General features: G+C 40.9%; 2 protein-coding genes across 4 annotated transcripts in view; one reads left to right on the top strand and one right to left on the bottom strand.

Moving 5' to 3' along the window:
• Positions 1-16,081, bottom strand: part of exoc2 (exocyst complex component 2) — a 147,935-nt gene extending 131,854 nt beyond the window's left edge. For all 3 annotated transcript variants that reach the window (XM_074636243.1, XM_074636241.1, XM_074636242.1), the window contains exon 1: positions 16,014-16,081. The gene's annotated coding sequence lies outside the window, so the exon portion shown is untranslated. The remainder of the gene's footprint in view (positions 1-16,013) is intronic.
• Positions 3,492-8,788, top strand: foxf2b (forkhead box F2b). The gene is made up of 3 exons (XM_074636237.1): positions 3,492-3,629; positions 4,259-5,249; positions 8,151-8,788. The coding sequence occupies exons 2-3, from the start codon at positions 4,280-4,282 to the stop codon at positions 8,318-8,320; spliced, it is 1,140 nt and encodes a 379-aa protein (XP_074492338.1). The 5' UTR covers positions 3,492-3,629; positions 4,259-4,279; the 3' UTR covers positions 8,321-8,788.
• Positions 16,082-16,393: the final 312 nt, after the last annotated feature.

Here is a 16,393-nt window from a genome sequence, read left to right as displayed (position 1 = left end):
CTAATAATAAACAAAAGACTCAACAAGGATAAAAAAAATATTGAAACTTTCATCATGACAATAAAGCCCCACTGAATATGAATTTGATAAAGATGCGATGTGAAACATGCCCACAATAAAAACATAAAACAAAGAAAAACGCTCAATTTGTTTCGTCATCAAAGCACAACTATCCGTTTTACGTCGGCCATATGTTCAAATATATAGGCACAGATATTATTTTCAACAACATGCGTCCACACAGAGTCCTGCAGGCTGTTTACTGCTGGTGTCCGGAGGAGACTGCAGTTGCTCTCCGCGGTCCTGAAACAGACCCCAGACTCATCAGCCGCTGGACCATGAGGGACGAGACACATCACTTATGTAAAATATCGACGTTATGTGTTCTTAAGAAAATTATTCACATAAATGGTACCCCTCATATAACTCTGTGGTGCACTGTTCTGTATAACATCGAATAAAAACCGTTCAGTCTGAGAGTTTTTTACTCAAAAATATGGCTGCTAAATAATGTTCACCATGTATGTAATCATAAAACAAGACTAATATACCTCCACAATGACAAGTCACTTCCAAAATTGTAACCTGCTCTGAGAGTTTTCCTCAAAAATATGGCTGCTAAATAATAAGCTAATTTTCACCATGTATGTAATCATAAAACAAGAATAATATACCTCCAAAATGACAAGTCACTCCCAAAATTGTAACCTGCTCTCCAACAGACCGATGCCACTGAATTACAATTACATGTATTTATTTAGCAATTTAATAGAAAGCGAGTGTAACGTTCAAGATTATTCAAAATACCAGATCCTCCATGCGTAAAAAGATATCAGATGAATAAATTCAAGTTTTGGACATGTATTCTTCTGATGCAGGTGGATGGTTCCAAATTAATTTGCACATTTCAACACTAAATATCCTGTATTTTTGTCACTGCAGTCATCTTAACATTTGACCATGTTTTTATAACACCTGTATCATGCCTACACACTGATCAGTCCTGTCCTCTATACATGTATCTCATGATGTGCCCTCCTCTGATCGTTACGCACACACAAGTTGAGGCTTTAAACCAGCAGCTGATCTCTGCGCTCAGAGTCTGACAGGTGACAGGTGAGACCAGCTCCTGTTTCAGGGACAATGCTGCAACCTGCAGGTGAAACTTCGGAACAGCATACCTGTCTGCGAGGCTGTCACGTGGCCTCCAATCCTTTCAGTATCCCTATACATTGTTAACACCCTTGTTGTCACGACGCGCATCCTTCATATTTGTAAACAGCCTTTCTTTGCATTTCGGCCTTTATATTTCAACCGGTCCGGTCCACATCATCACGCTGAAGGGAGCTCAGGCCAGTTCCAGGGCTGGCTGCTATACACGAATAATAAGGCCCACACAGTGTTATGAAACCAAACTGTAAGGCAGGCACAATGTTAGGAAGTCCAAACAGTCTGTCACTCCGGCAAAACTGAACCGCGCCTGACCTCCCAGAGTCCCGGAGAGGAGGCTCCAAAGCTCCGGCACCGACACAGGAAATACAGGAATACCCGAGGAATATTAGGTTAGCGTTAAAAGGAGCTGAACGCACTGTTTGTCATTGTTTTATTTTAATGCATTATGTTTATTACAAGCCTACAGAATATATAAGGACAGTAAAAACATGGGACATTTATTATTATTATTATTATTTATCATTATTAATATTATTAATAACAATGATAATAATAATGTGTAAATGTTGTGTTTGTATATTATTTGGGGAAAATGTGTTTCTTAATATTTGTTGATGTTTATTTTTAATCAGAAATAGAGGATACTTGTGATTTTGTTTATGTAACATATTTGTATTTAAATATAGCATTTTATTTTAAAAATGGCTTGAAATAGGTTACCTGAGGCCAGAGACCTCGACAAAACATTCTCTCAAAATCGTAATATTTCACGGGGGATAAACAGTATATTTCAGCCTAAACATGAAAACAAACAGAGGGCCTTATTGTGTCGGCAGTAGGCTCATATGGGCCTCCAGCCGGGACTGTGCTCCAAAAGGCAAAACCCCTCTATCAAAAACCGCCGATCACTTGATATTTTCCAAAAGGCTAAATCAGGAGTTCCTATAATGTTCAGTGCGTAAAAGCAGCCGGAGGAGCCTCGCGGCGCGTCTTCAAAGCTCCCAGAACAAAGATCCCCTCTGCAGGCCGAGGCATCCTGATCTCGGCGGGGGTCATAAAAGTTTTGATGTCGCAGGAAATTTCTGGGGCTGTTAAGCTCCTCCGAACCGCTGTGTGTGTCACGGTGGAAAAATGATTTTTATCCTGCACTTCCTTTGTTGTGCAAAGTGCAAAAGGTTATTTATTGTTTGGGGAAAATCCTCCAGGCTATATCTAAACTTAAAAAAGGGTTGTGTCGGCCAAAACACGTGCACACAAACACAGATTTGAGTTGAGTGAAATATTTTTTTTTGTTCTGCAGTTTCCACTTGTGGTTTGTTTAATCTTCTACAAACATCATCATCATCATCATCATCATGAGCCAGAAAGGGACGCAATCAAATGTACCTAAAATTACGCATGCATGACAAAAAAAACATATTAAAAAGAAATCGTGACAAACATGAAACACAATCAAAAAAGCTCTCGGTGCACAAAACTTTATGCCCCTTTTTTCCCCCTTCTTCTTCAACGATCTCCGCTCCGTCGCAGTATACGGATGTTGATATTACCTTTATGGGGATATAGAACTCCATCATGTCGGACAAATCTGCGTGTGATGTCTCCATAGGGGAGGAAACTGTCGACGCCCGCTCGCCTAATTTCGCTTTTCTCTCTCTAATGAACGCGGGGGCCCATGGGACCGGCTCTGGCCCCGGGGCCGGTAAGCTGACACTGGCTCGCTGTGTGTGGTATCCAGGGCCGGGTCTTGATGGAAAAAGCCTGCTTCCACTCATGTCAAAGTCATTTACTCAGAGCAAACCCCCCGCTTACACACACGCACGGTAAAAAAAAAAAAGACCACCACCTCTCCATCTCTCACACTCCGCGCAGCGCGACAGTTTGTTTTTGTTATCCTCTGGACTCGTTTGGGAGGAAATTATGAGCAAAATAATACAAATAATACGCTTTTTTATTGCGTTTTGGGTATCATCCTGCAGCAGATATCATGTATAGGGCCAGAGTGTTTTGTTGTATCATCATGGCTTCAATTGCTTCAGAGCTAGACCTTTTTTGCATGCACATATTGTGGTGGTTTATTCGTGTCAGGAAAATGTATGATCTGTGGCTGAAATCGCAACTTCATACATGCAGGACCAGGGAGGGTGTGGAGGTGTGTGTGGGGGGGGGGGGGCTCGTTTTTTATGCGTCTGGCGTGTGGCGCGTGTGTTGATTGGGATGTCTGGGGGAGGTTTGATAGATGGCTTAATTGCGTGTAGTCCGAACTTGGACAAGAGGTGGGGGTGGGGTGGGAGGAGGAAGGAGGCGAGGAGAGGAGAGGAGAGGAGAGGAGAGGAGAGGAGAGGAGAGGAGAGGAGAGGAGAGGAGAGGAGAGAATGAGGGGCTTTAAGGAGGCGAGGAGAGGAGAGGAGAGGAGAGGAGAGAGAGAATGAGGGTCTTTAACGCTGTTGAGAACGGTAAGTGGACTTGGGCCAGATTTGGCAAAGAGGGTGGAGGAGGGGGGGTGGCTCTATTCGTCACTGATTTCAGGGAGATTTGCAGGCACAGAGTGCGGATGAGGAGAAGGGGGTGTGGGGGGTCTCTCAGAGGGACGACAGATTTATGTAATGATAGGTGGTCGAGCTTTGTTTGGCCGGACTGTTGCGCGCAATAAGTCGACGGGTTTTTTTCTGCGTTTCCTCCACTTGAGGGATTATTAAGGCGCTCCATGGCCACCCGGCGCGCCACACACAGCACCACTTAGCGCCGCTGTGACACCCAGTGGAGTCCACCTAAAGCCCTGGACACTCAGTCTCCAGTGGATAACCAGCTCCCCCCACCTCCCTCTCCCTCTCTCTTCCTCTTCCTCCCTCTGTCAGTGCGTATACTCGCCGTGCGTCAAGGGAGAGCACCGTGCGTAACGGGAGAGTCGTGCGTAACTGGAGACACATTTCACTCCATTTTGCGCTGGGATTTCTGAGGACCACTGGCGGTGTAACGCTCACTTGACCACTGGATCCTGATCTATTTTCTCTTTTTGAAACATCTCACAACTCGTCTTTTTTCTCCCTCCCTCCTTTCCTTTCTCCTCGCTCTCTACGCGCAGTCGTATACGTCAGAGCTTGACATGACGACCGAGACCCCTCAGCAGCAGCTGGACCCTCCGCCTCCTCTGAGATCCAGCCCGGCGTCCGGCGCCCTGCACCCGGCCATGCTGAGCCCACAAGCCGCCACGGAAGGTTCGTCCATTAATAAAGGAAAGAAGACGACCTCCGGTTTGCGTCGACCGGAGAAGCCTCCGTACTCCTACATCGCTCTCATCGTCATGGCTATCCAGAGCTCTCCAACCAAACGCCTGACTCTCAGTGAGATCTACCAGTTCCTCCAGGCTCGCTTCCCGTTCTTCAGAGGCTCGTATCAGGGCTGGAAGAACTCGGTCCGGCACAATCTGTCTCTGAACGAGTGCTTCATCAAGCTGCCCAAGGGGCTGGGTCGACCAGGAAAGGGCCACTACTGGACCATCGACCCGGGCAGCGAGTTCATGTTCGAGGAGGGCTCGTTTCGCCGCAGACCCAGAGGCTTCAGGAGGAAGTGTCAGGCTCTGAAGCCCATGTACCGGATGATGAACGGCATCGGCTTCGGCACCTCCATCCTCCCGCAGAGCTTCGACTTCCAGGCTCCGTCCGCCAGCCTCGCCTGTCACCACGGCAACGGCTACAACTTGGACATGATGAGCAACTCGATGGCCGGTGGTTACGACGGGCTGAGCGGCGGCGGACACCACATGTCTCCGAGCCCCGGGTCCACGTACATGGCGAGCTGTCCGGTGCCGTCTACCGGGGAGTACGGAGCGGACAGCAGCAGCAGCCCGGTACCGTCCTCTCCGGCCATGGCCAGCGCGCTGGACGGACACTCTCCGTACGCCAGCTCATCCGCGCACTGGGCGTCCTCCGGCGGGTCGCCTTACATCAAACAGCAGCCTCTCACCTCCAGCAGCACCGCGTCCTCCGGTTTACACTCCGGCATGTCGCCTTACTCCCTGGAGCAGAGCTATCTGCACCAGAACGGCAGGGACAGCCACAGCACCGACATATCAGGTATGGAGCAAACTGGAGACGATGAACCGCGTAATATCTTTGAAGGTTATCATCACATGTACATGACATGCACTATCTACCTTTAAACATGCACTATCTACCTTTAAACATGCACTATATACCTTTTAACATGCACTATCTGCAACCATCTTGGACTCTAACCACTGGCGCACTTTACACTATACATCTTATATACCACTTTATAGATTGCACATATTACATTTATTTATTGCACATACTACATTATGTTACCAAACTATGTTCACCCATTCACTCTGTATCTTTTATATCTCTATTATTGTTTTCATAATTAATATCTTTGGCGGTTATCATGAACGATAATACGATAACGATAATACGATAATACTTTATTGTCAGACAGGTCTGAAATTTGTTTTGCATAACAGCAGCTCCATTTGCAATATCACCGAAAGGACAAAGACAAAAAACAAAAGATATGTACGTTTAAACATTACAATCACAAGAAGATGATATTCAGGGCCTTTCAATGTACATTTGATCTGGGATTAGGCTCCATATTTAGTTTTAGGATTGACTGGTGTATAAAAGAGTGCTTCAGTCTAACCTTATTAAATCGTGGAACCCTGTATCTCCGATTTGATGGTAACAATTCATATTCACTGTTCAAATATGGTTGGGGTCAGAGACGATGGTGTTTTAGCCAGCCTTAATATGTTATTATGATAGGCTGATTCATAGAATTTCCTAAGGGGTTGACCTGCAATCTTTGAGCAGATTTTCATTTGGTGAAGCAGTTTTGACTTTAAAGTAGTGGACAAACTCTTGTACCATGTAGTATAACAATACCGTAGAACACTCATAATCACAGAAGTAAAAAACAAAAGAAGAATTTGTTTACTCGCCCCAAAAAATAACATATATTTGCCATAAAAATAAATGTATAAGAAAAGTCATGATAACAATCCTCACAGCAACTCCACCTCATCTGAAACACAGCCACTGCAATATGCAACGTTTTGTTTGCATGTGCAGCAGAGGCCTGTGACAAATTCTAAATGTGTTTCTCTTTATTGGCCTTTTCTTGACTGTATTTGTTACCTGTTTATGTGTCTTTGTCCTCATTTGTTTGTTTTGTTGTGTTTTTAGCTTGACAGCCCTGTGCTTGTCTTTGCTACTTTTAATATTGACTGATGTATTTTTTTATTATTGTAAAGCACTTTGTGATTTTGTATCTGTGAAAGGTGCTATACAACTACACTTTACTTACTTACTTACTTACTTACTTACTTACTTTTAGGAGTGAAAACGATATTATGAAGTTATATATTTTATAAATATATCTAATATTTCAAATCAGGATTGTCGTCTTTATTTAAAAGGCAACACACCAAAAGGAGAGTTTACATATTTGTGCAAGGCCAATAATATAAAATCTATAGTATATTACCATTATTTTCAATATAAATAAATATAATAATTTAACAATTGTTTGATTAATTGTACTGAATAATAAAGTTACATTGCATGTTAATTGATGATAATAATAACATTAATATGGCCTGAGATTGGTTCAGTACAATTAACGTAATAGTTTTCAAAATGTTTTTGAAGCCAATAAATAAATAAAATCCAGATTCTAAGAGCTGCTACTGTGTGATATAGCCTATATCTCTTTAATCCACAGTCTGCAGGGTTTTTAACTCACATCTGTACAAGTGTTCACGGGTGTATTTTGCACTAATGAATAGATTAAGAAAAACATCTATTTTCGTGCTCGCGTTCTTAATTCACCTCCACAGTTCACGCTCATTTGCTTTAACACAACACACCGAGGCTCTACTAAAGTCTGGGGATTTCAGCGAGGCGAGCAGCTCCATGCTGGAGCCCGACAGGGTCCCAGAGGTTACCCAAACAAAGAGTGCGCAGGTCGGACCACACCGGCGGAGGATTACAACCAAGAGACGGAAGGCCTTGTGAAACTTTTACGCAGCGCCTTAATTGAGCCTGTACGGAGGAGAAATGTGTTGCAGGGTCGCTAGCTAACTGTACTGTCAGTCAGGGAGGTGTGTGTGTGTGTGTGTGTGTGTGTGTGTGTGTGTGTGTGTGTGTGTGTGTGTGTGTGTGAGTTGTCTGTGGAAACGGGCTCACTGTGGTCTGGAGGATAAAGCCTGCATGTCTTCCTCTGAAAAACAGTCACATCTGGAGTCCTTATGACCTTGACGAAGCCGCAGCCTATTTATTTTTTCTCTTTCTGGAAATAGAGGCTCACTTACAGACACACAATGATGACGGTCACTGAGTCTCATTTAAATATTCTTGCAGGTTTGGGGGTTCTCCAGGGGGGGAAATAATCATATCAAAGTAAAAGCATTGAATTGATTTTGAAAAATATGAAGTGAATATAATATAATGCCTTTTAAAGTATTGGAAAGGAGTACAGTGTCAGCTTGTGGAAGGTGTATAGAAATATTATTTTAAACAACAACAAAAAAAACAAGTTAGGCCTTTTTCTGCTCTTGTGTAAAGAAATAACCAATTTCTATAATGAATCTATAAAGATGTGAAGCAGTTTTGGGGATATATATATATATATATATATATTTTTATAAACAATAATTATTTCTGTACAACAAGGCCTTATAGCAGTCAGTTATAAAGCCTATATGACATTTTTGCGGTTTCTGAAACATCTAAGGCTATTTCATATTTTATTTTGAAAATATTTGACATGTAAAACGTTGATTTCTGGTCACAAAAAAAAGTATATTTACCTCCCACACACTGTTTTATTTATTTATTTATTTTTGCTGGTACAGAATAATTTAAAACTCAAAACAAAATAAATGTTATTCATATAAAGCATATAATGCATATTAATGTATTTATCTCCATATAATATTGTCTATCTCCTCTCCGCAGTGGGGATTCCTCGCTATCAGAGCCACTCCTCGGTGTGCGACCGGAAAGACTTCGTGTTAAACTTTAACGGCATCTCGTCCTTCCACCCCTCGGCTGGCGGATCCTACTACCACCATCACCACCACCACCCCCAGAGCGTCTGTCAGGACATCAAACCCTGCGTCATGTGAGCTCACACTGCAGCTCCATCACAAGAGGACATTTTAATACATTTTTACTTTTTTTTTTACTTTTGTTTTGTTTTTGGAGGATTCATACAAGGATGTATACCGTGCCTCCAACATGCAGCCAAAGTAGCTCTCTTGGTTGAGAATAACTATGCATTGAAGGAAATGAATGAAGAAACCCCAGAGGCCTTTTAAAAAAGAAACCACTCTGCCAATAAGAACCCTGACAAGCGTTTTTTCTTCTTCTTCAAAAGAAGCTTCAGAAACACGACTTTTAATGTGTGTTTGCTCCTGTAACGCGTGCAAACGACTTATATTCTATGTAACTATCCTATTAGAGTAACTACACACACGACGCTTTAACATGAACTGCAACAAACAAACCTTGCACTTATTGTATAACCCTTTGCCATTTTTTTTTGTCCTGTAAAGGTTTCAATAAAGCTGATATATATTTTAGGCTATACATTCCTACAGACTTCTGTCTTTCCATGTAGAGAGGTTGTTTATTTTGGTGATATTCAGTATGCATATAGCAGAAACACATAATTCCATATTAAATATTGCGTTCTGGCTGTTTACACATTTCCAGTCATGGTCAGCAGTGATGGAAAGTACATTTACTCAATTTAAGATATTTATTTAAATTAGATCTGCTTGTACTCATTTATTTGGCAGCTGGACTTTAATTTGCAGAATAATATTTAACATGCAAAACCTGAGATCAGTTTATAATATTTTAAACATGATTATAGATTTAACTATTCAACCACAGAAACAGCTACAAAATTCAAATTGTGCTCACATGTTGACACAACAATAAATATAATAAAATAATACCATGGACTAGGGGTGTCAGAAAATATCGAAAAAAAATCGAATATCGTGATATGATGTGTTGTGATACTGTATCGATTCTCAAAAACACTATCGATTTTGAATTAATAGTTTACATGCAAAGATTAACTCAGTCAATACTTATTTATTATTATTATTATTTAATTTGCAAAGAGATGTTACCTCTCAGTGTATGTGCCCTCTCAAAGTAGTGCCATGATATTGGATGTTACAGTGACTGATAAATGCAAATGCAAATCCCACTGTTCTGATTGCAGAAAAAAAAATGTTTTTACTCAGATTTTATACATATTCAATTCAATTCAATTTATTTGTATATAGCGTCAAATCATAACAGAAGTCATCTCGAGACGCTTTATATATAGAGCAGGTCTTAGACCATACACCATATGGCGTTATGTTCATTATACTAAGGCAGTTTTCCTAAAATTAGATTAAAAAATCGCAATACATCGCCTTGCTACAGTATCGCAATATATCACAATATATTGAATCGTAACCCCTGTATTGTGATATGTATCGTATAAGACGCTTGCCATTACACAGCCCTACCATAGACCATAGAGGGGCCTGCATAATGAGTACTTTTACTTTTGATACTTAAAGTATTTTTTTGCTGTCAATCCTTCTGTATTTATGTAAAAGGATAGAGCGCAAGACTTTTACTTATTAAGGAGCATTTTTATATTGTAGTATTGCTACTTATACTTAAGGAAAGGATCTGATTACTTCTTCCACCTCTGATGGTCAGGTTTTGAATTTATTCTTTAAAATCAATAACATTCAAAAACAACAGTATGACAACCTAATGACAAATGGCTGCTTTGAGTCTTATTTTTCAGTTAAAGAAACCTTCTATCATTCAATTAATAATGTTCGTTTTCATAGAGATTTTAAAGTGACATTTCAATCGTTACTGTTTTGGTGTGCAGTTGTGATTATAATGGAGGATGTTGCTGCGGGGGAAGAAGTATTCAGATCCTTTAAGTAAACGTAGCGATGCCATTAAAGCTCCATCTCTCTTTACTGTAATTCCATTACAAACAAAAGTCCCAGATTTTAATCTCTCTTTAATAAAAGTACAGAAGTGTTATAAGCAAATTGTACTTAAAGGATCAAAAGTAAAAGCACACATTATGCATCAGAATTGCCCGTGTGATTCTACATTTCATAATACTGATTTATTAACATGTAAACAGAATGTTAATGTCGTGTGGTTCTAAGGTCGAAGTGGAGATAATGTATATCCTGTTGGGTAGATTAACCTAAAACGAGGAATCTTATGTTATCAGCTGTTACGTTCCACCACTGTTGATAAGTAAGACGTGTTAGGAAACAGGATTACTTCAAGAACCACACAGGCTGATCATTAATGCAATAAAACATTTGTAGACCACTGATGTGAGGTGTGAGGCTCAAAAGATAAACGTCCTTTGAAAGTTAGATTAGAATGTAAAAGGAAGAAGATACTTCTTAGAAAATCAGATTATTATTAGTGTGAATATTTCCACATTTTGCATGTTTTACAGCCTGTCTACAACAGCTGAAAGTCTTTCGCATCCGGAGGCTGCTCCCTCCCATGTGGACATCCAGGGCTGCCAACATTTTGAAGACGCCATATAAACAAATGAAACGACAGGGCCGGCGTCTATGGAAATGCAACAACTAGGTATTTTTAGAGTGCGGTAAACAGATCGGACTCGCAGAGAGCTGCCTCGTCACACAAACAGAAAGCAGACTTGTGCTACGATACTTTGACTTTTGGTCATGACTCAAAATGGAGCATCCCTCATGACTAACACATGCAGATAGAGATTTGGCAGCGGCAGCTCCTTATTAGGCCACTGACATAATCACAGCTTCTTAAAATGCTCTGTGGTGTCACTATTTGGGTCGTGAATGCAACGCCTGAGAAAATGTTCTCGCTGGGATGTTTAATATCTGTTACCTCAGTGTTTATTTGTCATGTTAAAGCGCACTATGGGTTTGAAAACTCGGCATAAAAGTAATTGTGCAGGAAGTTATAACATAATTCAACCAGTTTAAACATTCTAAAGGTATTACAAATGAAAACCACATGTGAAAGTTGCTTTTCACAAGTTATTTTTCACATTTCAACTGCCCAAAAAGCCTCACATGTGCAACACCATGTGGACAAATCCTCATGTGGTCCTGCTATGATGCACAGAATAAGGAAAGATCTGATAGCAAATTCATTTTCTTCATATCTGCTTAAGCCTAAGATCCAAAATCCATATCAGAAAACACACAGCACGGGTGAGGGACTGACTGAATCCTGTTGGTCTCACTGAAGTGGCCTCCCTTGGGTGTTTTGAACATTTTGGGGCCCAAGCAAATGTCATATGGGATTGGTAACGGAAAGAGGAAAGACCAGCATCAGCAGTCACATATCAAAAAGAAAAAATTTCTTTGACAAGACAACAAAGTCCTTTTTAATTTCCCCAATGCAACCCTCCATGATGAAAAGTCACACACGGTGGCCCTGCAGCTGCTGGATTTTCCATGACAAGATCTTTTGAGGAGTGCTGAACTTTCAATATGGTGGAGTATAGCCCCATCTAGTGTATAGTTTCTGCAGTGCGACGATATTATGAGGGATACACAAAGCAGAGGCTCAGATGCATAGGCCCATTTTACATCAACATTTCTCTGATAAAGCAAATATAAAACTCTCTTACGTTAATAGTAAAAATGTGACTTATGTCACAGCCAATGATGAACTACACCTGCTGAATCCTACTCAATTTAATACTGCGTATATTATATTATGTTGTTCTTCTCCAGGTATCACCACAGCAGATCATCTGTTTCCATATAGTTGGCAACACGGGCCTCGACTGTTCCGGTATGGAAATCTGATTTTTATGATCCACTTGTTTGATTTGGCATAGGTTTTACACCAGATGCCCTTCCCGATGCGACCTGGGGCCTTAATACTGTGAGGCAACATTGCCACTGCACCACCGTGCCGCCATGTGTATATTGTATTGTATCGTATCGTATCGTATCATACTATTGATCCAGTTTTGCAGGACTAGGCTTTAAAGCGAGAGCAAACAGAGTTGAGCTGGTGGTTTACACTTTTCCTGTGTTATTTAGAGCCATGGTCAGATTAACCCACTAGGGGGCCAAAATGTATAAACTAGCAGTGGGCCCCCTTCGCCTAACAGAACCATCTGAGAAGCCGTCATTGGCACTTTCAAAAAAATACTTGGAAGGTGATTGGATGAACCATTCGTCAATCAAACTCTTGCCGACACCAGTCGGGAGAAGAGCAAAAACATCTTTTCCACAGAGAAAAGCCTTCAGTGCTGTTCTTTGCTCTTTTTTCAATAAAGACATATTTTCCAGTTCTGATATAATGCTATTGCAGCATCTACACTAACCTCTTGAGGAGCCACCACTGTTGTTTTGAACTAAGAGTTGCTTCTCTGTGTCGCATCACACACACCTAAGCCATGCCTGTTGCTGCCAGTAGCTCCTCACAGGACGCCGATTGGTCCGAACAACTGTGGTTCAACAACACATCCCTTGAAGCCGGACAAGATGGATTTTCGTGTGATCTCTACAAATGCAATTTGGGCCTCACAAGCTAGAGGGAAGGTCAGAAGATCCTAAAACTAGCTATCATGGGGGGACTAGGGATGTCATGAGAACCGATACTTCGGTACCAAGTCAATGCCAAAATTTTAAAAAAGTGAAGGTACTCTTTTTCTGTTTTCTTTTACAGTACCGCAGGAACCGTACGATGCCTTTAATGGTCACTGATAGGGATGTGACTGAGGAAAATTTTCCCACCGGTTAATAAACTTGTGACAACATCGGTGTCACCGATTACACCGGACATTTTACAAGAAAAGATGACGGTCAATATGTGCAGAGCGCTGACTCTGATCTTTACTGTCGGGTGGGGGTGTGTCTGGCCTCTCCGGTAGCGCTTTTGCTGCAGGGCTCTGTTGCGGGGGTCTACCTGGCGCCGCTGCTCCGTGCACACCGGCTGTGACGGCTCCATCCACCTCACGGCGATTACCTCATTAACGTTATGGTTCCCTTGTAGCATTGGGATTAAACGTGAAATATTGCCGAATAGGTGCGTTTGCTTTTCGCTTCGACAATAAATCCTCTGCCTCCTGCTCCTACTGCTCTGAGCTGACGGACCAGATGCATTCACGGTCAGTATGTAGCGTCCGTCGTCTGACTATCGATTGATAACATGCCGCTGATACGCCAAAATGAACGAAATGGGTCAATTCTTGTTATTAACTACTTAAAGGCTACATGCCTCTGTTTTTGTAATGTTCAAATGTTTTTAATAAAAGAGAGCGTGTTGAATTACATGGGATTTATTGTTGTTGTTTTTTTTTTTTTTATCGTGGTATCGAATTGGTATCGAGAATCGTGGAAATTCACTGGTATTGGTATCGACTACTAGATTTCTGGTATCGTGACATCCCTAGGGGGGACCATAAATGTCTGCACGATATTACCTGGAAATCCATCCCAGTCGTAAATATTTCCCTTCAAGCGTACAACCTACAGACCAACCAGCTGACATTGTCAGAACCACCCTGCTAGTAGTAAAAAAAACTGGAGTCTGACTGTAAATGTAATGATACATGCATTATTGTCAAAATAATCTAATAATCTAAATCTATTACATTTTGTCTAGTTATTACATAACGTGTTGTTGCAAACCTTTTTCCTTGAAAGCTTACCAAGCTGGAAACCTCCAAGCATCCTGGAGCTAGAGGTCTGAAATAGTGTCTCAGCAGACTGGGTCAAATGAAGCACAGAAGAAGTGGGTAGTCAGACTGATAGTATGCTGCGGTAGCTGAGTGTGGAAATTAGAAAGGGGATGGTTGCACTTGAGAGCTTGTTAGTGAAATCTCACCTTAACCCGCAGGATAACATCTGGTAAGGGGACATAAATGGATAGTGCTGCATTACCAGTCACTATCATTACCAGCCATTTATACTCAGTTAGCCAACACTTGATAGATACAAGTATTTTTTTAAAAAGCTTTGCAAAAGAGAAGAGAAAGAAAGGAACAAAAGAAGACCAACCCTGAAGAGGAGAATGATAGTGGTTGCAGGTAACCACTAGGGGGCAGAGTTTAGCTGCAGTTTAGGACTGCTGCTTAGTTTTAGTAAACTTTAGTAAACATTTCTAGTTGCAACATGAATAAAGCCACAAACTAACAAAACTGATATAAGGGTAATAATAGTTTTGCGAATGCCAGTAGCATTTTAGAGACATTGAAAAAGTGATTTTTATGATGTTGCATCTTCTCTCTTTCCACTTTTTTCAAAATGGGAAATATTGAAAACTTGACTTCAATGTTACAAAATCCTGCAACACTTGTTAATAATCCCACAATACTAGTCTAGGCTTTTTGTCTGTTGTTGTTAGATGGATGGATCGATGGATCGATAGATCGATAGATCAATAATCTATCATACCGATGACGATACCGATTCAAATGCCTGGATCGGGTATTGACGACAATGAGGCCGATGTATTCAATTCAATTCTATGTTTATATAGTATATACATTATATACTGGAATTTTAATTCCTGTTTAAGTTTTGACCAATTTGTTGCTGCATTAAAAAGGTTTACACTTGAATTGTAATTCCTGTTAATTTGGAAGATTTTTTACTTAATTGCTGGATTTATTATTTTAATGATAAAGACCAATTAAATAAATGTATATCTTTGTATTTACTGGTAACATTTTGTTTCACAAAGGAAAGAAATGTTTAAGTCAAACCTGATGTTTCCTTACACATAAAAGAATGATCCCAGTCACTTCCACACAGTGAGGCATACAGCTTATTGATTAAACACTGGTATCGGATCGGTACTCGGTATCGGGCCGATACCCAAAGCCCAGGGATCACTATCGGTATCAAGACTGAAAAAGTCGGATCGGTACATCGATGTTGTTTGTATGGATAAATATATATAAATATAGTATGAAGTTCCAAGGAGACATTTTTCAGGCTGTTTATTGAACATAAGAGACAAATAGATCTAAATATTTCTATAATCTTGATTTCATTTGAGATGGTGTGCAAATAAAGATGGATAAGACTGTTGGTCATCATATGAAAAGATTATGCCACTCATCAGGGCGGCTAAATCAGAACCAGCTCAATCTTCAGTCATTTCCCGGGACCTTATTTGGATTTTCAGAGAAGCTCTGCACATTCGTCTGTCTGTCTGGTCTTAAATGACGAGTTTTGGGGTAAAAAAAAGGGGAAAACTGCCACACTGTGAGGCGCTTTGTGGCCTTGAGAACAGCTCTGCCCTCTCTTCAAACCAGTCACAGCCAGAGCACCAAACACAAGATTAATGTTTTGCACATGGATGATTGGCAGCTATTTATTTGAAAACCAATTCCAATGTGCTCTTTTGGCGCATGGCTTTGAGGTCCTGGGATATTTTGGAAATCTGTCTGTGTTTAATTAGGCACTTAATATAAACACTGTCGATGACACACTGAAGTGCCTGAAAAACAATTTCATACCCGATCCCTCAGGAGTGAGACTTTATAAGAAAAGACCACACACTGATGAGAGGTCACCGGTAAAAATACAGAATTAAAATACTCTTTTTTTTTTTTTACAGTTGACATTCCTCATAGAATTGTGGACCTTAATGAACTAAAATGTGCTCATAAATCAAGATTTCCTGCTTTTTACTTCTCTGCTGCTGTTGCTGTTGCTGCTGCTGTTGCTGCGTGTGCATCAGTGTGACAGCAGAGGGCGCTATGTTACTACTTAATGCCAGATTGTGTGTGCCAAAATTACTTACAAGTTCAAGACACTGGTGGCAACACAGGCATTCAGTGATGATGATGATGATGATGATGATGATGATGATGATGATGATGATGATGATGATGATGATGCCTACAAATGAAAACCAGAAATAAAGTCAATGTTACATTGCGTACAATAACTTTTTTTCGTTCAGTTAATGCAACTTGCAATTTATAGGTTGTAGCGGGCTCAGTTTGAGGCTGGCTTGCCATTTTCAAAAGGGGTCCCTTGACCTCTGACCTCAAGATACTGTATGTGGAAAAGCCCTCATTTAAATCATTATGTCCTAAAAGTTGTCAAATGATCTAATAGCTGAATCCAGAGTTATTTTCCTCGGCATAATGAACGTGCATCAGACCCACAGGACTGCAC

Source organism: Sebastes fasciatus, chromosome 5 (genome assembly GCF_043250625.1).
Source record: "Sebastes fasciatus isolate fSebFas1 chromosome 5, fSebFas1.pri, whole genome shotgun sequence".
NCBI lineage: Eukaryota > Metazoa > Chordata > Actinopteri > Perciformes > Sebastidae > Sebastes > Sebastes fasciatus.
Note: the sequence above shows the minus strand (reverse complement) of the source record. Positions and strands in the feature narration are given on the sequence as shown.